The 26,201-nt window shown below is 37.2% G+C and overlaps 1 protein-coding gene across 5 annotated transcripts in view; it reads left to right on the forward strand.

Moving 5' to 3' along the window:
* The window catches only part of MARCHF1 (membrane associated ring-CH-type finger 1), an 889,619-nt gene that overhangs the window by 719,626 nt on the left and 143,792 nt on the right, over window positions 1–26,201 (forward strand). For all 5 annotated transcript variants that reach the window (XM_040471208.1, XM_040471222.1, XM_040471216.1 and 2 more), the window contains one exon: window positions 885–935. In XM_040471208.1, the coding sequence (XP_040327142.1) occupies window positions 885–935 (51 nt within the window). The remainder of the gene's footprint in view (window positions 1–884; window positions 936–26,201) is intronic.

Genomic DNA, 26,201 nt, shown 5'->3' on the forward strand with positions numbered 1-26,201 from the left:
ACAGAGAGAGACAGAGTGTGAGCCAGGGAGGAGCAGAGAGAGAGGGAGACACAGAATCCAAAGCAGGCTCCAGGCTTCCAGCTGTCAGCACAGAGCCCGACACGGGGCTCAAGCTCATGAACTGGGAGATCATGACCTAAGCTGAAGTCAGACGCTTATCCAACTGAGCTACCCAGGCCCCTCTAAATTTTTACATTTTAAAAGTGAAATAAGAGAGGGTGCTCTGGGTGGCTCAGTGGGTTAAGCATCTGACTTCGGCCCAGGTCATGATCCATGGTTCATGGGTTTAAGCCCCACATTGGGCTCTCTGCTGTCAGCGCAGAGACTGCTTCAATCCTCTGTCCCCCGCTCTCTAAGTCCTTCCCCGGCTTGCATGCACACTCTCTCTCCCAAAAATAAATAAACTTAAAAAAAATAGAACAAAAGTAAAATGACAGAAAAGATGAATAAAGATGTATTTTAAAATAACAGGAGTTAGATGCATGCACCATGTACCTGGTGTGCAATATTTACTGACATTAGAAACAGAATTTACTTAGAATGTCCTTGTAGCAAAAATGAAAGAGGAAATAATGGAATATATATCCATTTTCTAATTTATTTCAAAGGAACTGCATACATTTTTTTCTAGAGAAATAAGCATTTCCTGGACATAAATACTCCTAGAATGTGATGCTAATTGAAACATTTTCACAAGGACACTGATCTGTAGTAAAGAAATAAAATTTGGTAAGACAAAAACCATTGTGTGTAAGCAATTTGTATATTTTTCAGTCAGAACAATATAGAGAACATTTAGACATTGGTCTGTGCTGGGCTTTCTTTTTTCCACAGTAAAGACTATTGCTAAATTCTTAATCAATGTCCGTAATTTTATTTTTCAGAATGACAAATCCCCAGGGCGATCTGCAAGTCGATCAAGTAATATTTCAAAAGTAAGTAAACTGTATTTATTTGTTTGTTTATTGACTTTCATGTTTTATGAGTTTCAGTAAATATTTTATAATGTTTAACCTAGAATTGTTATCTGTGAGCAGTACACAAATATGACTTGTTAATGGTTTTGACTCTTTTAAGCTTTTGCTGTGATGAGGGGCACAATTTCATGATTTCACACAACAAACATTTTGTTTGTTTGTTTGTTCACACACACATTTGGTTTCATTTCAACAAAATGAGTTATTTTTCCTTTTCGATACTATATGCAAAAGATAACTTGATACTTTTGGAGTGTCATAAAAAGTATTTTTTTTCTCTCATTTCAAGCATCACAGAGCTGTCACATACCCAACTTGAAATTGTATCAACATTCATGGTACAATTTCCATTAATTCAGTTTTTCTACAAGTTTAGGCTCAACTATGCTGGTATTTAACCAGGACAGGTTTTAGAAATGACTTACTTTCAGGCATTAGTTTGGTCATATTTGTTTTATAGAGTCAATGGATGAAAAAAACAAAATACTCCCTAAACTGTCTTAATTCTAAGCAAAACACCAGAATGTCAAAAAAAAAAAAAAAATCATGGCACAGCAGAGATACTCTAGATTTTTATTTTGCCTAGAAAACAAAATTAAGGGCTATTCTCTAAAATGAGACACAATGTAATGTATAGACTCTGTGTTTGGGGGAGTGAGAAGTCATTTAGAGCCATTTATCAAATTGGAAAATTATGTCTTCCAAAAACGTAATTCAGACAAAGATAGATTTACCATGAATAGAGTTTGGTCTGCAGGGCCACTCACTTGCCGGCACCCTCTATGGCCCTGAACTTAATTTTGCATATGTAATTTTATATTCTTTTCCTTCAGAGGAGCCCCCCAAATGGTTGTCAACTATAGGCACTATAGAACATAGATCCACATCCAATTTAGGGAAGTGTTTTGTTTTCAGAAACAAAGAACTTTATTACTCATTGGAAAAATAGCAGTAGCCGAGTATCAGGACTTTCTTAAGCTGGTTTCCTGAGGCCAGTTCTTAGGAGACAATGCCAAGATGGTCTGGTGACACTTGCGAACACACTGCATTGGTTATAGGAATGCAACCCTACACTTAGGAAACTCTCATTTTTAATAGATAGTAAGTATGCCTGTCCATTGCTCTGTGAGACAAAATCTCTATGTTCCAATCTTAGCCATTATGCAAACATCCTTACAAAGATAGTCGAGCACTAAAGCTATGAATAATTCTGCTTACAAGACATGCAGAGATACAAGAGACCCATAAAAATTGTATCTCAATACGTGGGACTGAACATTTATAATTATATCCAAATCTGGGGACCTTCATAGATTTTTGAGGGGCGATGTGAGATAGTACTAATTCTGGAGAAAGAGGATCAGAGTGTAAGTTGCTGTGCTGTCACTTCTTATGTGACTGTGAGACATTCACTTAACCTCCCTGAGATACAGCTGCCTCCTCAGTGACACGAAGGTGATGGTATCAGTCATTTGAAGGTTTCCTTAAGTAAGTGTAAATTAAAAACATACCTTTCAAATGGCTTTCATCTTAGTCACATCATGAAGGGCCTTGCCTGCAACTGCAGAACATTGTCATCTTTCTAAACTTGCATGTTCATGTTGACCTAGAAACTTGTAAACATACTGACAACTCCTTTATCACACCAGATATTGTTTCATGATCCAGGGGTACAATTATATTGCATTGCCAAGCTGCTGTTTGAGCTTGACATAATGCAGCTTATTTATAACTTTTAAACTTTTAACTTATTCTTTGAGAAATAAAAAGTCTGGAGTGTAGTTTCCCTTCTAGGAGTTCTTCCAGGCTCTGGTATAGATTAATTGCATCCCTATGTGGGAGACAATTAATGACAAAAATGCATAATATGCAGAGGGAAATGAAAAGCTCTCTTCTTAAATAGTCTAATTGTGCGATAGCAGAAATTCAACTATCAGACACCTGCAGAGATAAAAAGATTTCTGTATGCTGTTTATTTTATTTAAGCCAAAATGACTTTCCTTTTATTCACATTCAGAATGACAGTCATAAATGCTAAATACATTGTTGAGTTCTCACTACTTTTTCATGAATTACTAAGTGATAAACTTTTCATTAGGACCATATAACTTACCAACTGTGAAGTGGCAAAATCTAGCAATATTTGAGTCCATTAACATTTTTAAATGTTTATTTATTTTATTTTTGAGAGAGAGAGAGGGAGAGAGAGCAGGGGAGGGTCAGAGAGAGCAAGACAGAGAATCCCAAGCAGGCTCCACACCTTCAGTACAGAGCCCCATGTGGGGCTCGAGCTCATGAACTGTAAGATCATGACCTGAGCAGAGATCAAGAGTTGAACGCTGAACCAACTGAGCCACGTGGGTACACTGAGTCCTTTAACTTTTAAAGTGGTGGGGAAAAAACATTAAAGCAGAACAAGGGTGCTTTTTCTCTCATTTTGTCAAAATTATTTTTATGTAGAAAAAAAGACTATAAGTGTTTGAAGGGTGTGATTACATAGTAATTAAGAGCATGGATTCCAAAGAAACTGTTTAGGAGGGTTATTTAACTTTCTTAATAACTTAACCTGTGAAAGGAGAATATATTCTAGTATCTACATCTTGGAGTAGTGCTTAGAACAGTGACTGGCACTATGGCAAGTATTAGCTATACTTCTTATGGAACTCTTAATATGTATATCACAGTGAGAGCACCAAATAAGTGCTTCATAAATCTTTTTGTAAGTAAGTGAATTTGGGGCTTAGGTTCTAATATATGCATTGTGTTCTGAGTGGAATAAGAATAAATAATAGACTGGTAAAAATTAAGTCAGTCAGGTGCCTGGGTGGTTCAGTCCGTTAAGCATCCAACTTCAGCTCAGGTCATGATCTCACAGTTAGTGAGTTCGAGCCCTACATCAGGCTCTGTGCTCATGGCTCAGAACCTGGAACCTTCTTTGGATTCTGTGTCTCCCTCTTTCTGCCTCTTCCCCACTCACACTCTGTCTCTCTCTCAAAATAAACAGTAAAAAAAACTACGATGTTATGATATAGGTAAATAATGATCTGACATAATTTTATTGAAAAAAATACTGCATAGCATATTTCAGTTTCCTAAAAAAAGTTACATATTTATACCTATATATGTGTATATTTAACAATAATAAATTATCTTATGTCAGTGGCAATATTACTCATAATGAGCATCTTTCTTAATTTTTATCAAGTTCGTGTCATCCCCAATCCTTTGATACAGGACAATTGCAGATACTACAGAGGAGTCTGTCCCCAGTGGGTTGGCAGGACTGTCCACCACACTACTGAGTCTGCTTTCCTGTCCATTTCTTACAATGCTTTACTGAACCAGCAGAACTTTCTAATCATCAATATTTGTGGAATGTCACCCATCAATAATCATATTCTGTACTGGAAATGAGGACTTCCATGTATTTAGTGAGCTTACAGTGAAGGAGTTGAGATCCCATATATATGTGAGATATACACATATACACATTAATTAAGTAGAACTGATAACTCCCTGTGCAGAAGAGATAACAGAGCAGGCTGAAACTCTTATCTCCAAAAGGCCTGTTGGTAAGGTTGGCCCTTGGCTGGCATCTGGGAACTTGGATTTCAGGAATGGTGTACCACCCTAAATTATGAAAATAGTTCACAGTGCCTGAACTGTGAAAAAAATATATATATGGCTTATCCAAAATACTTGCCTTCCTTAGGAAGTCTGGAATTTGGGTACATGCTAGGCAATAGGTACCAATGTGACCAGCCCCCATTGAAAACTTTGTGCACTGAGTTTCTAATGAATTCCCCTGGTAGATAGCTCTTCACATCTGTTGTCACAACTTATTGCTGTAGGATTTAAGCGCAGCCTGTTTGACTCCACTGGGAATAAATTTGGAAGTTTGCTCCTGATTTCCTCTGAACTTTACCCTCTATGCCTTTTCCTTTTGGTGACTGTGCTTTGTATCCTTTCACTGTAATAAACATAGCCATGATTATGACCATAATTTAGTCCTGCGAGCTGCCTAGAAAATCACTGGAACTGGGTGTGGTCATGGGAACCCCTCCTGTGCTAGCCAAAAAAAGTATAGACAGACGGCTGTGGGAGTTGAGAGAATGATCACTTCCACGAGATGAGGACAGGATAGCATCAGAGATGGTTTCTTGGAAGAATGGTATACAAACAGGGCCTCGAGGAATGGGTGTGACTTGATCAACTACCAAGAAAGTAGGCTTAAACGGATATAAGTATGAGGCATGGAAGACAAAAAAAATAAATCATAAGGAGAAAGATACATAAATGGTTTTAAGGACCTTTGAGATGGAACTCTGAATAATAGGATACGTTCTCTTTAGTCAGAACAGACAAGTGTCCTCTATCTTGGAAACAGAGGGATGGATTTAGAACCCATCAAGGTCCTTGAGACTTTTTTTCAGTAAATATGTCTGAAATTGAACATTATTATTTTTGCTGTTCAGGATTATATAAACATGATCGCACAGTTGTGAATATGAAATATACAAGTGTGGGATAAATAACAAAAGTTGAATTGTTAATAAACATTAAAAATTTTCTCCTAGTTTTATCTGTGAATCTTTTTACCCCATATTATTTAATTGCAGTTGTACTTTGAGTGTTATACTTTGACTTTTCTGGCCATTCCACCTTTTAGTTTTTTCTTAGTTTATATTTCTAGTTTGTTTTAGGACATAGAAGACAGACCTGTGATTCTCTTTTTTTTTTTTTTTTTTCCTATTCTAATAGGATTTGTATGTGTCGAACAAGTTAAAATGGATGCAGAAGTTACAGACAAGCTATATGGGTTTAAAACAATGTATGTGAGATTGTCAGAATATCTTCAGTGTGAACACAACAACATTTACTTATCCATCACTTGTTTTTGTTTGTTTGTTTTTTGAAAAGCTGCTCTTGATATTAATGCTGGTGGCTGCTTTTTAACCCACATATGGCTCATAAATAGGTTCCTCAAGATGTAAAATTAGCCAAATTTGGCCTTTCTTTTATTTCTTCTAGGCTGAGAAATCATTATATTCAACTAGCAACAGCATATTATGTATTTCACAAGAAAAATATTTCAAAAGCAAACTGTCAAAAGGAAAGAAAGCCTGTACTTTCAATTCAAATCAACATCTAGAATTTTCTTTTAAGTGAAATACTTCAGGCATTTTGGTCTATGTGGGAAGCAGCTCACAAAATGTAATCTACTTATGAAAAGAAACTCAAAAGCCACCATCTTAACAAAATATTTCTGTGTTTCCATTATTTCCTGTTATATCCCCTAGACTTCATTTACTTGACAAAGGTTCATCAAAATTGTTCTGTTGGTTTTACCTAGAAATATCATGTATAATGTTAAGGAAAGATGGTATATAGTATTTAAAATAATATTTCTAAAGCTTTCTCTTCTCTTATTCACATACCTAGTTTATTCTTCCATAAATGAAGATGCATGGTATAGTCAATACAATTTATTCAACAAACATTTTTTTTTTAATTTTTTTTTCAACGTTTATTTATTTTTGGAACAGAGAGAGACAGAGCATGAACGGGGGAGGGGCAGAGAGAGAGGGAGACACAGAATCAGAAACAGGCTCCAGTCTCCGAGCCATCAGCCTGGAGACTGACGCGGGGCTCGAACTCACTAACTGCAAGATCGTGACCTGGCTGAAGTCGGACGCTTAACCGACTGCGCCACCCAGGCGCCCCTCAACAAACATTTTTTAAGGATATACTGTGTACAATGCATTATAGAAGTGATAGCATTTTCTTTTTTTTATTTATTTATTTTTTAAATTTTTTTTTAAACGTTTATTTTTGAGACAGAGAGAGACAGAGCATGAACAGGGGAGGGTCAGAGGAAGAGGGAGACATAGAATCTGAAACAGGCTCCAGGCTCTGAGCTGTCAGCACAGAGCCTGACACGGGGCTTGAACTCACGGCCCGTGAGATCATGACCTGAGCTGAAGTCGGACGCTTAACCGACCAAGCCACCCAGGCGCCCCAAGAAGCGATAGCATTTTAAATAAATACTTTCTTTTGATCAAATACATACTTTGATTTTACTGTGTAAATCTTTAGCTCTCCATTTTTTTCAGATATGCCTTTAATATTATAACTTATTTTCCAACAAGGTCAAGGTGGAAGTGTTCCCTAAATGGAAAATGTATTGGGAATTCTTTCAGCTGAACCTGAGCCAAGCATTTGCATCTCTGAACAGGTGTTTAATGTTCTGACTTATTGAGAGATCCATCTTGGTTTGCTTGTACAGGGGACCTATAAATCAGTCATAGCCTCAGACTACATACCTTTAGAGGGCAGGTTTGATAGGTAAAATGGGATGTATAATTAGGAAACAACTAGAAATGAGGTAGACTAATTTGAGAACTGTCATAGAGCCTGAGTCAGGGTCTGTTCTGAGACCAAAGCTGAGGAAATGAATGTAAATTTAGTTAAATTGGTAAAGGTGGTAGTGAAAGAGTAAGAAAGCCTGAAACCTTATATCCTGAGGCTTTTTCTTTATATGCACTCACTCCTTCGGTGATCTCATCTAGCCTCATGACTATATACAGTATGCCAACAACCCTCAAATAGATATTTCTAGCCCAGATTTTTACCGTGAATTCCAGACTAAAATATCCTACTTACATTTTCTATACCAGTGTATAATAGGAATCTGTTTTAGGTCAGATTGCCCAGAAATAGGTCATAAAATGAATTTTTTTTTTTGCAATTATTTACTATGGAGAAACCACAGAAGCTCAGGAGAAGCCATCAAAGGAGTGGGAGAAGCAGGACAGGGAAGAGGAGGAAGTCAAGAAAAGTTCCCCTGATCCTGCAAGGGGGATCTGCAGTATAAAAGGAACTGGAAGTTCTTCCCACTTGAAGCATGAAAACAGGGCTTTCATCCTCACCTACCAGCCATTCATGAGCTCAAGGTCTCCCAGAGAGGGGAAAAGTTCCAGGTACTTCGACTGTCTTTACATACAGGTAAAGCTGTCTAAGAAGCCAAGGGCAGTTCTTCAAAGGGAATCACAGTTACAGGATCTTGGACACAAAATTGCCCAGAAGCTTAAGGATCCATGTACTGAAACAATGAAAGAGGCCAGACTGGATTTTGGTGGAACACTGGCAGCATCTGCTATGGCCCGTCAGTTGAACCACTCAGATCCATATGAACTCATTCTATCCTGTCATGGATACTAATAAATGATGACCGGTCATAATTTCTGAGGAAAAAAAATAAAAGACATGGATTAGTAGAACAAGCTCGTGCTATACAATTACCAAAGCCATAAATGATTCATCATCATCTCCTACCACTCATTCCAAATATCCCTCATTCTGGATGATCAGTTCTGTTAGGCTAGATAGCTTACTGGTGAAGTGTCTCTGACCTCCAGTATTTATTACCATGCCCGTAACAGGCTGTGTTTTCTGTAATCAACTGTTTGAAGTTAATCCTGGGCATGGTTAAACAAACAAACAAACAAAATGCTGCAGTGGATCCCCCAAGTTTTAAAATATGTCTTGCTTCCTCATTATATAGCAGCAACCCTACCTCCTCATAATGGACAAATCCAATTTTTCAGTGAATTGTTGCTCTGCCTACCAGACAATATAATTTGTGTTACCAAGTTCATGAGGGAGAGCTTCAGTCGTGTGGTCAACTGATGTCCATGGTAAAACCTTTGGTCTTTCTAGAGCCAAGTGGCATTCCAGGAGCTGCTTTCTATGAAGAGAACTCCACTCCAATAGTATAGCCTTGATCTGGAATACTAGGGTTTTCACAGGATTTCTCCATTCAGAGTTTGACAGAGAATCTGCACTGCATTCTTATTTACCATGGTACCTCTAATAGTATGGGATTTGCCACTTAGTACAACTCTGGCATGAAGGTTACTTATACTGAAGCCAAAACTACTGCAAAAACTTCTCTTATTCTTGACCCTACTCAAAACTGGTAGCCTTCTGAGTCATCTGACAAAGGATTTAAGCATTATTCCAAAGTGTGGTTCTTGCCACCTCTAAAACCCAGAATCCTATCAAGCACTCTGCGTCTTTCTTAACAGTGTGCTAAAATGCAAAATTTGTCCTTCACTCTGAAGGGACTGTGTTGACAAGCACAACACACCAGATCCCCCCAAATTTTCACTGATTAAGCCAGCTCCTGAATGTGGGATTTTTCTCCTGTGCTCTAGAACACACATATCCTAATGAGACATTCGGATCACTGGCCTTTCCTGCTCCTTAGATCTGATTAACATGATATCATCATACAATAAATTAATCTCGTGTTTGACAGTTGTCAGTCAAGGTCACCTCCAATCTACATTGTGACAAATCCCTGAGGCAGGATCAGGAATGTGTACTGATGTCCATGCCAGGTGAATGCGAGCTGCCTTTGATCCAGCTTTGATTCATTTATGATGAATATTAAAGAGAACATGTCATTAGGACAATAGTTTCATAGTACATGCCCAGCCTTCATACCACATCGTGCTGATCCGCTCTAATAATGATAGTGCATAAAGCACAGTAACTGCAATTATGGCCACTGCCTGGCTACATTTGCCATTGTCTACTGTTATTTGCCTGACCCACTGGGTTTCCATTTCAAGAACTAGCCTGAGAAATTAAATGGTGACATGATGGGAACAATCACCCTTCTATCCTTTCAGGTCTATTTTTCACACAACAGCCAAAATGATTCTTTTCAAATATAAATCAGATAGTGTCTTGCTCCTGTTTAAACCCTCTGATGGTTTCCTGTATCACTCAGAGTAAAACATAAATCCTTACATTGGCCAAGAAACCCTAATCTGGCCCTGCACTATCTCTCTAATTGTATTTCTTATCGGTCTCCCTCCTAGTCACTCAGCCCCAGACACACTGACCTCTTTGCTGTTCCTCAAACCAAAGCTTTTGCTGCAGAGCATTTGCCCTCCTTGCTCGTGCTATTCAGAATGCTCATTCCTTGGATATCTGCAAGATTGGCTTCCTTCATTTTTGTTAATTTCTACTCAGATACCATCTTATCAGTGAGCACCTATCTCCTTTCCCGCTGCATTTTTTTAAAAATTTATTTAAATCCAAGTTAGGTAACATACAGTGTATTCAGGGTTTCAGGAGTAGAATTTAGTGATTCATCACTTACATATAACACCCAGGGCTCATCCCAACAAGTGTCCTCCTTAACACCCATCATCCATTTAGCCCATCCCCCCACCCAACACCCCTCCAGCAACCCTCAGTTTGTTCTCTGTGTTTAAGAGTCTCTTATGGTTTGCCTCTGCCTATATTTAAGGTTTTTATTATGATCTGCAATTTTATATATTTTCTTATTTGTCTTATTTAAGCTCTAAGAGAACAAGAACTTTATTTCTTTGTTCAGTTTTGCTTCTTCAGCACCTAGTAAAAGTGACTGATAAATAGTATACATTCAGTATATATGTGTTGAATGAATGAATGCAGCCTGTTTTGCTTTTTTAGCTTTAAAACATATTCTCTTAACTTGGAATGTGTGGATATATAGAACGGTGATCTTTAAACAAGGCCAGTACTTGAACTTGTTACCAGTACACATAAGATAGAACAGAATGTATAAGTGTTTGCAGTAGATACAATTGGTCCCACCCTAAAACTTAATACCACCCATCCTCTCTCAGCTTCTTTGAATGTTTTCGGATCATTCACCAGCCACCTCCCTCTTCATAGATTATATTCTAAGTCAAGTGGTGACCTTTCACCCTGTGTACATAACACATGAGCATTTTTTTATTTTTTATTACGTTAATTTGAGAAAGAGAGAGAGGGCAGGGGGTGTGGCAGAGAGACAGAGAGAGAGAGAGAGAGAGAGAGAGAGAGAGAGAGAGAGAGAGAATCCCAAGAAGGCTCCATGCTGGCAACGCAGAGCCTGACACGGGGCTCAAACTCACCAACAGTGAGATCATGACCTGAGCCAAAACCAAGAGCCACATGCTTGACCGACTGAGCCACCCAGGCACCCAAGCATTTTTTAAAACCACACTTTAATACAGACCAAGGGGCATCTATTGCAGAAGAGGCACTTAATAACAAGGTAAAAAGGATGTCTTACCAAGTGGATTTCAGCCAGCCTGTGTCCTAAGCTCCCCCATTCCTGTGCCAGGGCCCATAAATGGAATAGTCATGTTGTCAGAGAAGGAGGCTATATATGGACAACAATGCCATGATCTCTTTCTCACCAAGGGTGAATGATCACTCCACCACTGAATGAATGCTTAACCTGTCAGAAACAGAGACTGATGTTGAGCCCCCACCAATTTAGTAGCATTTATCAAGAAGACCATCCAGCCACTTGATAGCAACTTGATTGCCTCAGGTACCTTCCATTTTGGGTTTGCCTCTCATCTAAGGTTAGGACCAGGGTGAAGTAAGTGAAGCATTAGGCCCAGACACAAACTTTAAGGGGATACCAAGAAATCCAGTAATCAAGGTAAATTTTAATGCAATACTTTGAGAATCAAATGTCCTGCAAAAACTCCATGGTAACTAAAATAACAAAATTTTAAATAAAAACAGGATCAGTGCTGTGTCAGGCTATATGCAGCCAGAAGCAAAGGAAAAAATCTGTAATACTGATTTTTCATTTATTTACAGTTTTGATATTTGTTCATCGTGGGTTTTTTTGCATTAATTATGATTTTTAAAAAATATTGCTTTAAAAATTTTCTTCTAGTGGTTGCTGAATTTTTTCGTGCACTTTTATGTTATGTGCCCGCGGCAAGTGCCTCACTCCTCCACTCTCTTCCCAGCTCTGTGTCTATCTGAATTTAAATTAGTTGCAATTATATAAATTTTTTTTTAATTTTTTTTTTCAACATTTATTTACCTTTGGGACAGAGAGAGACAGAGCATGAACGGGGGAGGGGCAGAGAGAGAGGGAGACACAGAATCGGAAACAGGCTCCAGGCTCTGAGCCATCAGCCCAGAGCCTGACGCGGGGCTCGAACTCCCGGACCGCGAGATCGTGACCTGGCTGAAGTCGGACGCTTAACCGACTGCGCCACCCAGGCGCCCCAATTATATAAAATTTAAAAACAATTTCTTCAGTTGCGCTGGCCACATTCAAGTGCTCAATAGTTCCATGTGACTAGTGCTTACCATATTGAACAACATTGATGCAGAATGTTTTCATCATCACAGAAAGTTCTATCAGACAGATGTTGTTGCTCTTGAAAATATGTTGAACTCCTCTGTGGAAAGAAATAAGTGAATGGTACCTAGATGTTTTCAAAACAACTAGAAAACTAATCCCAATCTGGAAGATATGTGATACTATTTTAACTGTCAATTTGCACATTCTTAAATCCCAATGCCTGCCATTCTCCTTTGCTTGACTTAAGGAAATATTCACATAATAAGAAATATTGAAGATCAAGAACTATTGATCATGAATGAGCCCCAGGAATTAATGACACAGCAGTAATTTCTGTGATTGAGATACTGTAGTAATGTTGGAAGTTGTTTTTCCAGGCCAGATCATAAAACAAAAGTGGGCCAGTATTTGGTTCCCACAATAATCCAGAAAGGGAATGAATAACATGTGGTTTTGTGGTGCCAGGGGTGGGTATCATCTCTCCCCACTGATCATCTGTTATACAGAGCAGAAACAAAAAAGCAACCTTACAGTTGTACTTTCTTTTCCAATGGAAAATATCTATTTTAAATGAGGATGATTCCATTCAATTTAATTCTCATTTTTGCAGATACTCATATATTTCATTGTAATGAATCTCTGATGAAATAAAAGCATGTATTTAAAGTCTAAATAGCCATGAAATAATAGTTTTGTGGAATGTTGAGGGCTGGGGATAGAAGATGGTATAAGCAAGAAAAATGAATGCTATCTGCTGATACTCTAAACGATCATAACCTTCTCCCACTGAATTTCCTCAACTCAAAACTTAACACAAGAAAAATTGATCTGAGGCCAAATTGGTGTTTCTTTCCTTTGAGTATCTTTAGTATCAACAAACCATACAAAATTTTTTAAGTTTGTAGCATCTAACGTGGTAGTGTGATGGTTGCACCCTTGAATTTTTCACCTACGATTTTATTTTAGGAAATAATTTTGCAGATTTCCCCTCTCCTAACAATAGCTGCATTTAGTTCCAGCAACTATAAAGACTGATCAGTGAAGGACTTGGACGTACTCTAGTTCAAATACTACAAGGAAACAAAAGAGTATTGTTTAAATCATTGAAAGCCAAAAAAGTCAGAGTTTTTGATCATCTTTAACCTATTTACACAAAAGACATGTTGATATATTTTCCACAGGATTACACCAGAGTCTCCTCTCACTGCTTCTCTCCTTTTCTGTTATTTTTTTACATTATTAGATATTAGTTGTCGTTTTAAAAATTTTTATGGCCTTGGTTCTTTTTCTCTTTTTTTCAGGTTATAATTAAATCCTGGGCGGGTGGGCAGCGGGTTGTTTATTTTTGGTTTTGTTTTTGTTTCTTGTGAGTTTTTTTGCTTCTCTCAGCTACATTATATTTGGTTACATACTATCATTTGGTTCCTTTCAGCGTCCTTCATCACCACCTATTTTTGAGTTCTTTCCATGTATCCTACAGCGAGGAGAATGTTGGCAGCTGTGTTGTTAATGTAATTAATGTGCATAGTCAATTTGGATTGACTAGGCCAAATAAATCCACTTTGAGACTTAAACTACCCAATTTGGCTGCCTTTGTTGATCAGATTAACTGGGTAATTGTTAAATCTCTATCTCACGAATTACTGCAGAGATATATCATGTATTCCCTCATTTGATTCTCATATCATTGAAATTTACAGTCAAAGCTTTATGAAGGAATAGTGACATATAAATAGCGCCAACTGAAGATGAAATTCAGCAACCGCTTGCATCATTTTCATCTCCTCTTTGTACTGAAGTGAGAAAACGCAAAAATTATTAGAATGTGTTTTTCTTGCTGCCGCCAAGGAAAAGATGAATGCTGGGAACTGTACATCCACTGGACCTAAAACCCATATACACTGTACTTCCCCTCACAACATACTGAAAATCTCAAACTTAGTAAATTTTTATTTTTACCTTTAAAAATGAAAGTAGAACAATTAATTACTTTTTGGCTTACGATAGACTTTCGGTCAACCAGAAGGAAAGATTTTGCTGACCAAACTGCAATAAACTAGTATTTTATTTATTTAGTCAGCAAACTTATCTTTTGTACTTGTTCTGAGGTAAGTGAAAAGAACATAGCTTCTTACGTCTTGGAACATATGTTGCTCATGAGAGGCTGTTGGGTAACCCGATGATTACAGTTCCATATAAAGTGCTTTCTTGATTCCCCAACTTGGACATTTCTACTATTTCAAGATGACTTTGGTTAAAATAAGAAAAAAGAGAATACTAACATTAATATTAGTAATTACTATCAGATGTGCCTGCCCATCTAAAAAAACAGACAAAACATACACACCAAGAAGCTAACAAATTAGCATGTCTCTAATCCATGTACTGCAGAATAAATTTTATGTTGTTTGGAAAGAGCTCTAATGGAAGGATTTAGTTTTGTGAAAACATCTTTGTTCTGACAACAGAACAAGATGGCTAAAATAGTGAAAATAGTAATTATTGAATGGTCCTGAAAATATTTCATTTGATGAAAAAAGAAAACCTTTCTCACAGGTTTTTTACAGTGAACTTTAATGGCAGACTCATTTTTTTTTTAATGTTTATTTACTTTTGAGACAGAGAGAGACAGAGCATGAGCAGGGAAGGGGCAGAGAGAGAGGGAGACACAGAACGTGAAGCAGGCTCCAGGCTGTGAGCTGTCAGCACAGAGCCTGACGCGGGGCTCGAACTCACGAACCGTGAGATCATGACCTGAGCCGAAGTCGGATGCTTAACCGACTGAGCCACCCAGGCGCCCCAATGGCAGACTCAGTTTGTACATGAGCATACACTATGCAAAAGAGCACTTTTCTTATGTCAGCTGGGCCATGGACTTGCTTTTTGTCCTAAGTGGACAAATAACAACAACAATAATAATAGTTCACATTTATTAAAAATCAATGTGTAAAGCACTGAGCTCAACATCTAATCCAAGAGATAAAGGGTTTTCAATGTAGGTATTTAGAAAATCAGGCCTTATGATAGAAATAGTTCAGTGAATATATATATTCAAGGTATTTGAAGGAGATATGAAGAAAAATATTAAATGTGGCCCATCCATCCATCTTTTCATGTGTTTTATCCACTATGTGTTCATTCACTCAGATATGAACCCTAATGAGGAAATAGAACAACGTGCAATTTATATACAGGTCCTCCTGCTCAAATTATGAAGGAAAGCTTTGCTTACTGCTGAATACACAGTAAAATTATGTTTTTTTATAAATTTTTTTAACGTTTATTTATATAAGAGAGAGAGGCACAGTGTGAGCAGGAGAGGGTCAGAGAGAAAGGGAGACACAGAATCCAAAGGAGGCTGCAGGCTCTGAGCTGTCAGCACAGAGCCCAACGCGGGGCTCAAACTCACAGACTGTGAGATCACGACCTGAGCCCAAGTCGGACGCTTAACCGACTGAGCCACCCAGGTGCCGCAGTAAAATTATGTTTTTTTTTAATATTATATCTAAGGCAAAAAAAATTGTTTTATATTGAAAATTATTTTTATCAGTAAAATACAGAATTAGCCTTTCTTGAGGTGAAACTTTATTATGTCTTACTAATATAAATCAATATTAATGAGCACTTGCTATGTGTCAGTTATTGAGCACCTACTATCTGTCAAACATCTTAGCTGGTGCTGTACACATATTATCACTAACCCTCACAGGAACCTTTTTAGATAGGTTTCCAGTTTAAAGATTAGAAAACTAAGATTAGGTAATTTACCCTCATTCACAAAACAAGTTAGTGGCAGCGCCTGGATTTTTAACCTAGGTGTTGTACCCAAAGAGTTATTTATCCACAGTCTAAGGTGCCAGACCACCCTCACAGGCCTCTCTGACCTGTCTTCAATGTGACACACACAGAGGTGTGAATGGCCATCACGCATTATGTAGGACTCACACTATACAAGGAAAGGGAAGTGATTTCAAACTGATTGGATAATTGACATGTGTAGTATTAAGAAAAGATTTGAGGTGACTTATTTTGATATACAGTAGGAAGCCATTTGGGTTTCTTAGGAAGAGGGATGGCATAATAAAAATGGCATTTAAAAAATGCATTGTAAACCTGTCACGTGGTACACTTAAACTATATGCATAATCTTACCAAAAAATGTATTGAACACAAATACTGAATGCTGGATGATGATATGCATTCTGAACGAATTTAGGAATGAAGTGTACCTTTGTATGAAACTTACTTTGACATGAATTATAAAAATAAGATGGATTTGTGAATGGATAGAGGGATGGATGAGTAGATAAATATATGATAACATAAAATTAGCAAAATGTTAGACATTTGGGTATTGGTATATTGGTGTTAGTGCATAATCCTTTAATCTTTTCAGCTTTTATGTATATTTGAAAATTTTCATCAGATGCTAGAAAAAATAGAAACATGGGTTATAGTATATAGGATGGAATGGAGGAGCAGAGAGCGATGCTCAGGGACATTATAGTAAACTGGATATGAGCTGAGTATCTGTGGAAGTTAGTGACAATGGGAAAGAAGCATTGATGATGATTAATATTTACATAAAGAAATGAGTTATGGTAAACAATTAGAAATAAGGGGTGCAAAAAAAGAGAGATGAATCTTATTGAGAGATTCCAGCCTTGTGTAAAGAACAAATGAGGGTACTTTCATAATCTGGCATTAAGGTCCTTGATGTGACAGGTGCCCAAATGCTGGCTTTTCTTTGAGGCACTTCTGTAGCAGGTTTTTTTGGAGACCTCACAAACTGGAATTCTCCTGACATTGGCAACATACTTTGTAACTGAGACCTCATGACCCTCTAAAGCTCATTTTACTTGCTACACTGATACATATCCCCTGCCACATGCTCTTCCTGCAATGTGACATTCATATTCTTCTAGCAAGAAGAAGGACCTATGTTCCCTCCTCTTGAAACTAGGTGGAATTTCATAATTTCTCCAACCAGTTAAACATACCAGAAGTGATACTCTGTGTCTTTTAAGACTATGTCATAAGATTCTGCTTAGTCATTGCTCTGTCATGACACACTCATTGAGAGCCCTGACATCATAATGTAAGATTACTACTGGGTGTCCTAAATCCTCCATGCTGGGAAGCTCACATAGAGAGTTCACACAGAAATAGAAATGCCCAAGGAGCCTCAGCTATTCCAGATCCCAGATGCTGGAGTCTTCCCATTACTGGTGGCAGACAAGTGAGTGAATGAGCCTCCCTGTGATTTCTGCCCCAAGCCTTTAAGCCTCCCCAGTTTTCATCAACTGAGGCCAAGAGTTGTTCTTGTTTAGCCCTGTCCAGATTGCACATGTGTGAGCAAAATAAATGTCATCATTTCAATATACAAAGTTTGGGGATAATTTGTTACTAAGCCATTATAAGTCATACACACAGACTTTTTCCATTAAGGTCACTTTGTCCTAGCTGGAAGACTGATTTCTTTTAAGACTACTTAAGGCCCAAAGGAAGCATGAACTCTTGCTCCTAAGCAGTGAAAATACATCTTATTCCAGTTAGTTTCCTCTCCCCACTCTGTACTAGTGCCCAGATTCAATTAGTCTCTTTAAATTTTTGTAGGTGAGTCAGACTGTAATCTCCATAGCTTCCAAAATCTGACAATAAATATCAAACTAGGCCTACCACCAGTCCATATGTCACCTTTGTGCGAAGTAGAAAAAGGTACCACTTACCCACAATATTATCTTTCCATCTATCATAAAATAATCGGAATATATACTCACTTTATTGGATCAAAATATTTTACTGCCGCTTGATTGAAAATTATTTTACTATACTGAATGTCTGTAATGAGAATGACACCCCTAGAGGGCAGTGTAAAATCTGCATATCACTGCACATACCAGTGTGAGAATTCTCCACATCTTCCTAAATCTCCTTTTACTTGGCTTGAGATGGAGAGAAACATCCTTTCAATCACACTGAAGAACACTTCTCCTTCTATCAGTCTTTCCTTCTTCATATAGCCTAAAAGTGGTTAATGGCCTAGAAATGTCACAAAACTAGATTTCAAGAGCCATCTCTTTAAAATATGGGGATACTGTTATAGTAAAATAAGAAATTAAAAAAAACTGTACATTAACTATACAGGAATTAAAATTTTTAAATAAAATACAAATATGGGGATACTGTTTACATTTCTGAAATGCAGTTCTGGGGTACCTGGGTGGCTCAGTCTGTTGAGCTTCTGACTTTGGCTCAGGTCATGATCTCATGGTTCAAGCCCCATGTCGGGCTCTGTGCTGACAGCTTGGAGCCTGGAGCCTGCTTCAAATTCTGTGTCTCCCTCTCACTCTGCCCCTCCCCACTCGCGCTCTCTCTGTCTCTCAAAAATAAATAAAAATTTTAAAAATTATTTAAAAATGCAGTTCAGAACTGCATAGTACTATTTAGCATAGCCCCAATAATATCTGGTTATTATTCATCTATTCCACAGCATTGTTTATTATATATGTGTGTGTATATATATATATATATATATATATATATATACACACACACACACATACAAATACAATTAAACACATATATTGGTTGCAATAAGATGTACTTTCACTGCTAAGGATTATATATATTGATTTTATGTGTGTACATATGTGTGTGTGTATATATATATATATATATATATATATGTGTGTGTGTGTGTGTGTGTGAGAGAGAGAGAGAGAGAGAGAGAGAGAGAGAGAGAGATAGTACCAGGCACTAGGAAAATAATAGTGGGCCATGAAATTTACAGTGTAATGAGTCATTCAGGCAATCATAAAATCATGCAAATACACAATGGTAACTTTGGTAGGTTTTATAAAGGAATTTTAAGTCACAGTGGAGTATCTTGGAGTATGGTCTGCATTAAGAATAGAGATTCGGGATTTATCCAAAAGAGATGATGTTTCTAAATGCAAGAAACCATATTCATGGGGAGTAAATGTATGAAAAAAAAGATCTGAAGTCTAAAGATAGAGTTGCAAGAAACACTCCTAGTTCTACAGAGGAAGGATGGCAGGGAGCCCTGGAAGAATGCAAGAAGTGGCAAAAGAGATAGGAGCAACCCTGAGTGTTGAGCCATGGAATACCAAAAAGGAGGATGTTCACAAAAGAGGTGGCATTCTAGAGAGCACAGTTCCTCAGAGAGTTTAGGGAGGGTTAGTACTGAGGAAAGATTACTAAGTTTGACAAACATGCAAGCAGTCGTTATCTTCAACTGCAGGAAAAGGGTCCTGAGTTTTATGATAAAGACATGAGGAGGATATTATAGCTTCAGGGGAAGAGGAACTCCAGTTAGGATATGGATCCAACAAGGCTTTTTGGGTAGGTTAAGCCTGAGTTGAGTTTTTAAAGGTGAAGTAACAGAAGGAAGATAGGAACAGCTTGTGTAAAGCCATAGAGAAAGAAAAGAGCATGCAGGGCATGTTCTGGAACGGCTAGTAGTTTGGAGCAAACAGTTACATTTGAACGTATGACAGAGACAGGACTAGTAAGATAAGTAAGATCATGTCAGATCCTTGGACTACCTTAAGAAATCAAGAGCTTTACAATGAGGTTATGGGGAACAGTGAAGGATTTAAAACAGAAGATCATGGGAGAAGATCTGTAGAAGTAAGATTGATGAATTTAGTAAGACAAGGCAAAAACAAGAGATCAGTTAAAAGGGAATCGCAATTGACCTAAGTGAAACATGGGAGTTTAAGAAGTAGAAATAAATCTGAGGTAGTTTTAAAAGGCCAAATATCTTCATAAGGTCCCAGTAATTCACTTTTGCTTTTAATTCCCTTGCCTTTGGGGATGTGTCGAGTAAGAGATTGCTACGGCTGAGGTCAGAGAGGTCTTTTCCTGCTTTCTCCTCTAAGGTTTTGATGGTTTCCTGTCTCACATTCAGGTCCTTTATCCATTTTGAGTTTATTTTTGTGAATGGTGTGAGAAAGTGGTCTAGTTTCAACCTTCTGCATGTTGCTGTCCAGTTCTCCCAGCACCATTTGTTAAAGAGACTGTCTTTTTTCCATTGGATGTTCTTTCCTGCTTTGTCAAAGATGAGTTGGCCATACGTTTGTGGGTCTAGTTCTGGGGTTTCTATTCTATTCCATTGGTCTATGTGTCTGTTTTGTTCATAGCAGCACTCTCAACAATAGCCAAATTATGGAAAGAGCCTAAATGTCCATCAACTGATGAATGGATAAAGAAATTGTGGTTTATATACACTATGGAATACTACGTGGCAATGAGAAAAAATGAAATATGGCCTTTTGTAGCAACGTGGATGGAACTGGAGAGTGTGATGCTAAGTGAAATAAGCCATACAGAGAAAGACAGATACCATATGGTTTCACTCTTATGTGGATCCTGAGAAACTTGACAGGAACCCATGGGGGAGGGGAAGGAAAAAAAAAATAAAAAAAAGAGGTTAGAGTGGGAGAGAGCCAAAGCATAAGAGACTGTTGAGAACTGAGAGCAAACTGAGGGTTGATGGGGGGTGGGAGGGAGGAGAGGGTGGGTGATGGGTATTGAGGAGGGCACCTTTTGGGATGAGCACTGGGTGTTGTATGGAAACCAATTTGACAATAAATTTCATATATAAATAAAAAAAAAAAATAAAAAAATAAAAGGCCAAATACCTAAGGGGGCGCCTAGGTGGCTCAGTTGGTTAAGGGTCCAAGTTTGGCTCGGGTAGTGATCTTGCAGTTTGTGGGTTGGAGCCCCACGTTGAGCTCTGTGCTGAGAGCTCAGAGCCTGGAGCCTGCTTCAGATTCTGTGTCTCCCTTTCTCTCTGCCCTTCCCTGGCTCATGCTCTGTCTCTCAAAAATGAATTAAGGTGAAAAACATTTTAAAAACCAAATACGTAGGATTTGAGGACTCTGGAGTTTGAGGTCTAGATGAGGAAGAAGCCTAGAATGAGCCTAGGTTTTCATCTTTATTACCGGGATGATTGTGTGGGGCACATACTACAGTTTTCTGCTAAACAGGACACAGGAGCAGAAGAATATGGAACTGAGGTAGTCAGATTTCCTAAATGCCAGTAGGCTCTGGGTGAAGTGATCTGGCTGTAGGAAGAAAATAGACGTAACAGTATATACACTCAGATTTTTTTTTTTCTGGAAAATGATCAAGTTGGAGTATCTTTAGATCTGGGAATGTACTCCAAGAAAATCCAATGATCTTTTGAAACTCATGACACAAGTTGAAAAATACAGCACAGAAATTCTCATTTTGCATTCTCCCAAAGCAGTCTGGCAGGATGGAAGGAATTTCAACTCTCTTCTTTTTCCATTCATTTGAGTGTTTTGAGAACCAAACACTACACTTAATGATTTATAGCCACAGCTCACAAATCCACTGTACAACTTAATTCCTCTGCCCAGATCCCACACCGCAGTGGCAAATGCTAATACCCAGTGTTGACATGACTCATTAGTCCATGTGATCGTTTTTGGAAAATCAGCACAGTTATAGAAATAAAATGTTCATTTTTTAAAGTGGTATTTACTGCAGAGAGTGATTTTATCTAAAAGGAGCTGCTTTTACACTTAGGGAAAAAGTTAAAAGTCACTGTGGTTATCTTGCTGACTGAACAACCTGATAAATAAAACTGGCAATATGTGGATAAACAACAAGGCATGGACTTAAATTTTATGAAACTTCCATGATTCCAAGAATCCAGTACCATGAAAGAAAATGTAGAAAAATGTAAGGTATTCCTAAAAGCATACAGTAAGGCCCAAAGAGACACTGACAATAAAGAGAACAGTATTCAATGTACTGCTGTCAAGTGGCTTCCACATAACTCACATAAACAGCTTATTTTCTGTGCAGGAAATGCTCCAGGATAGTGGAAAAGATATACTGAGTGTTTATTCTAAAATTACCCCGTGTGAGACTTAAGACATTTGTTTCCTTAAAGGAGTCTGCCTGACATTTGAACTTCCTTATAAAATTGCATTAAATATGTATCAGCTTGGAGGGCCTACCAAAATAGAATAATGCATTTTCAATTTAGTCTTGGTTACACTTGACCTGTTTTAAAGTGTTTCTTTAATGAAATGGAAGCTATACCAAAATTAATTCTATGCAAGTGGCAAAGCAGGTTCTGTGTTATTTAATCATAATGCATACCCTCCACTTTGCCTGAATGTAGAAACAATACAGAGATGGCGATTGCTTTAATCTGGCAGGCCTGATAACATTGTCATAATAATCAAAACGAAGTTCAAGTGGTTTTCTGACCTGAATGTAACACTCATGTTTTACTGTAAGAAATAAGGAAGGGCACAGAACCAAGAAATTCCACTGTGGCAGTTTTAGCTTGTAATCGTACTAATTCTGCATCAAGGGCAACTGAGCCAAGGATGAAGGGTTTGAAAACCCAATCTTCCTCGTTACCATCGCCAATTTATCTGTTAAACAGTAGACACCATTTGAGGCACTTTTCACATGAATTGACTCATAAGTGAGTTCATCCTTATAACAAGCCTGCCTGTTAAAAACTGCAATTTCTACAGATGAGAAGACTGAAGCCAGAAAAGTTTGAAAGTTACACAACTGGCAAGTTGGAAATCTGGGATCCCAAAGGCCATGTTTTCTTGTCTCCATCATGCTTCCCTTTTCAGTAACACATCAGCACACAATGTATGGCAGGCACTCTGCTGAAGGGCAGGAATATGCAGTGAATAAAAAGTCATAGTCCTGATAGGAGCTTTCACACTAAAGGGAGAGACCAGCAGTAGACAAGTAAAGAAGTAAGCAAGATGGAATTATCAGATGGTAGTGCTTGCTGAAGAAATAGAGTTGGCATGGAGAAATAGAGTTGGCATGGAGAAGAGGGGGAATTTTGTCTGTTTTATTGTTTGTTTCCAATGTAACATGAATAGACAGGCCTTCCTGAGGAAGAGATAATGTAAGGAGAGACCTGAATGATACAAAGCCAGGAGACATAAGTGAAAGATTACTGTAGTAGGGAACAGTAAACTCCAAAATCTAAGGCAAGAAGGAGCTTGGCATCTTCTAAGTAGTACTAGAGGCTAGTTTTGCAAAAATGTATTATAGAAAAAAGAATGAACTAAGATGGGAGAAAATCATGAACCAAATCAGCCAAAGACTTGTAGAACTTTCTGGATTTTATTCTAAAAATAATGGGAAACTATAGAAAAATTATAGTAGGAAATATACATAACCTAATTTACATCTTTAAAATACCATTATAGATTCAGTATGAAGAATAGATCGCTTTTTTGTCTACTTGATTGCATCTTCTGAGAGAAAGATGTAAAATATCAAATGACATTTAAAAAATTATTTATTTCATTTTAAATCCCTATAGTTAACATACAGTATTATATTAGTTTCAGGTGTATAATAAAGTGATTCAACAATTCTGTACATTACGTAATGCTCATCAACATAAATGTACTCTTTATCCCCCTCACGTATTTCACCCATCCCCCTCCCACCTCCCCTCTGGTAACCATCAGTTTATTCTCTATTGTTAAGAGTCGGTTTCTTGGTTTGCCTCTATCTCTTTTTTTTCCCTTTGCTCATTTTCTTTTTGTTTCTTAAATACCACATATGAATGAAACCATATGGTATTTGTCTATCTCTGACTGACTTATTTCACTTAGCATAATACTCTCTGGCTCCACCCATGCCATTGCAAATGGCAAGATTTCATTCTTTTTTATGGCTGAGTAAAATTATATATATATATATATATGTGTGTGTGTGTGTGTATATATATATATATATATATACGTATATATACACATTTATATATACACATGTACATATACATATATACACACATGTATATATGTGTGTATACACACAGGCATGTATATGTATATATACACATGCATATATATGTATATACATGTACATACGTGTGTGTGTGTATAGATAGATAGATAGATAGATAGATACTCTTCTTTATCCATTCTTCAGTCGATGGACATTTGGGCTGTTTCCATATCTTGGCTATTATAGATAATGCTGCTAGAAACATTGGAGTGCGTGTACCCCTTTGAATAAGTATTTTTGTATTCTTTGGATAAATACCTAGTAGTGCAACTGCCAGACCATAGGGTAGTTCTATTTTTAACCTTTTGAGGAACCCTCCGTACAGTTTTCCACAATGGCTGTACCAGTTTGTATTCCCACCAATAGTGCACTAGAGTTTTCTCCCATATCCTCACCAACACCTGTTGTTTCTTGTGTTGTTGATTTTAGACATTCTGACAGGTGTATGATAATATCTCATTGTAATTTTGATTTGTGTTTCCCTGATGATCAGTGATGTTGAACATCTTTTCATGTGTCTGTTGGCCATCTGTATGTCTTCTTCAGAGAAATGTCTGTTCATATCTTTTGCCTATTTATAATTGGACTATTTGTTTTTTAGGTGTTGAGTTGTATAAGTTCTTCATATATTTTGGATACTAGCTCTTTATGAGATATATCATTTGAAAATATCTTCTCCCATTCAGTATGTTGTCTTTTAGTTTGTTAGTTGTTTTCTTTACTATGCAGAAGCTTTTTATTTCGATGTAATCCCAGTAGTTTGTTTTTGCTTTTGTTTCCATTGCCTCAGGAGACTCATATCCAGAAAGTTGTTATTATTATAGCCAATGTCAGAGGAATTACTGCCTGTACTCTCCTCTGGGATTTTTATCCCTTCAGGTCTCACATTTAAGTCGTTAATGCATTTTTAGTTCGTTTTGGGGATATAGTACAAGAAATGGTCCAGCTTCATTCTTTTGCATGTAGTTCTCCAATATTCCTGGTACCATTTATTGAAAAGACTTTTCTCTATTGTATATTCTTGCCTCCTTTGTGATAGATTAATTGACCATGTAATCATGGGTTTACTTCTGGGCTCTCTATTCGGTTCCATTGATCTATGTGTCTGTTTTTGTGACAGTACCATACTGTTTTATGACCACAGCTTTGTAGTATAATTTGAAATCTGGGATTTTGATACTTCCAGTTTTGTTTCTCTTTTTCAAGATTCCTTTGGTGATGTGGGATCCTTTGGGGTTCCATACAAATTTTATGATTTTTGTTCTATTTCTATGACAATTGCTGTTGGTATTTTGATAGGGATTGCATTAAATCTGTTGATGGGCTTGGGGGTATGGATATTTTAACAATGCTTGTTCTTCCAATCCATGAGCATGAAATATCTTTCCATCTCTTTAGGTTGTCTTTAATTTCTTTCATCAGTGTTTTATAGTTTTCAGAGTGCAGGTTTTCCACCTCCTTGGTTAAGTTTATTCCTAGGTCTTTTATTCCTTTCAGTGCAATTGTTAATGGGATTGTTTTCTTAATTTCTCTTTATGCTGTTTCATTATTAGTGTATAGAAATACAATAGGTTTCTATGTATTGATTTTGTATTCTGCAACCTTACTGAATTTATGAATTAATTTTATTAGTTTTTTGGTGGACTCTTTAGGATTTCTATATATATTATCATGTCATCTGAAAATACTGGAAGTTTTACTTCTTCCTTACCATTTAGATGCTTTTTATTCCTTTTTATTTGTCTGATTGCTATGTCTATCAGTACTTACAGTACTTACAGTAAGTACTATGTTGAACATTTTTCAATTCTTCAAAATTATCGTTCCGTTGTTTTGCATCACATGTTATACTATCAAAATGTTTGACAACCTGATTCTTGTTCCTACAAGGAGATTTGCTGTTTCTGTCTGAACATTTCTGGAATACTTTCACAGCTTTGACTTTCACAAAATATGTTAGGTAATGATTTTCCCTTCTCCCCCTTGATTAACACATTATAAATTCAGTCTTTTAGTTCTCAACTCTTTCTTTCATCTTTCTTTAATCTTGTGAAGTTTATCTTTAATATATTTTATGCAGATTTTTCTATATCTTTATTTTTTAGAGTTGTCTTCTAGAAAAGCTCTTCAATATTATCTTCCAAGACACTAATTCATTTTTCAGCTATATACAGCTTGACATTTATCCCCTCTATAATGTTCTTTATTTCAACCATTGTATTTTAATATCT

Source organism: Herpailurus yagouaroundi, unplaced genomic scaffold (genome assembly GCF_014898765.1).
Source record: "Herpailurus yagouaroundi ecotype Mexico unplaced genomic scaffold, PumYag 28, whole genome shotgun sequence".
NCBI classification, from domain to species: Eukaryota; Metazoa; Chordata; class Mammalia; order Carnivora; family Felidae; genus Herpailurus; species Herpailurus yagouaroundi.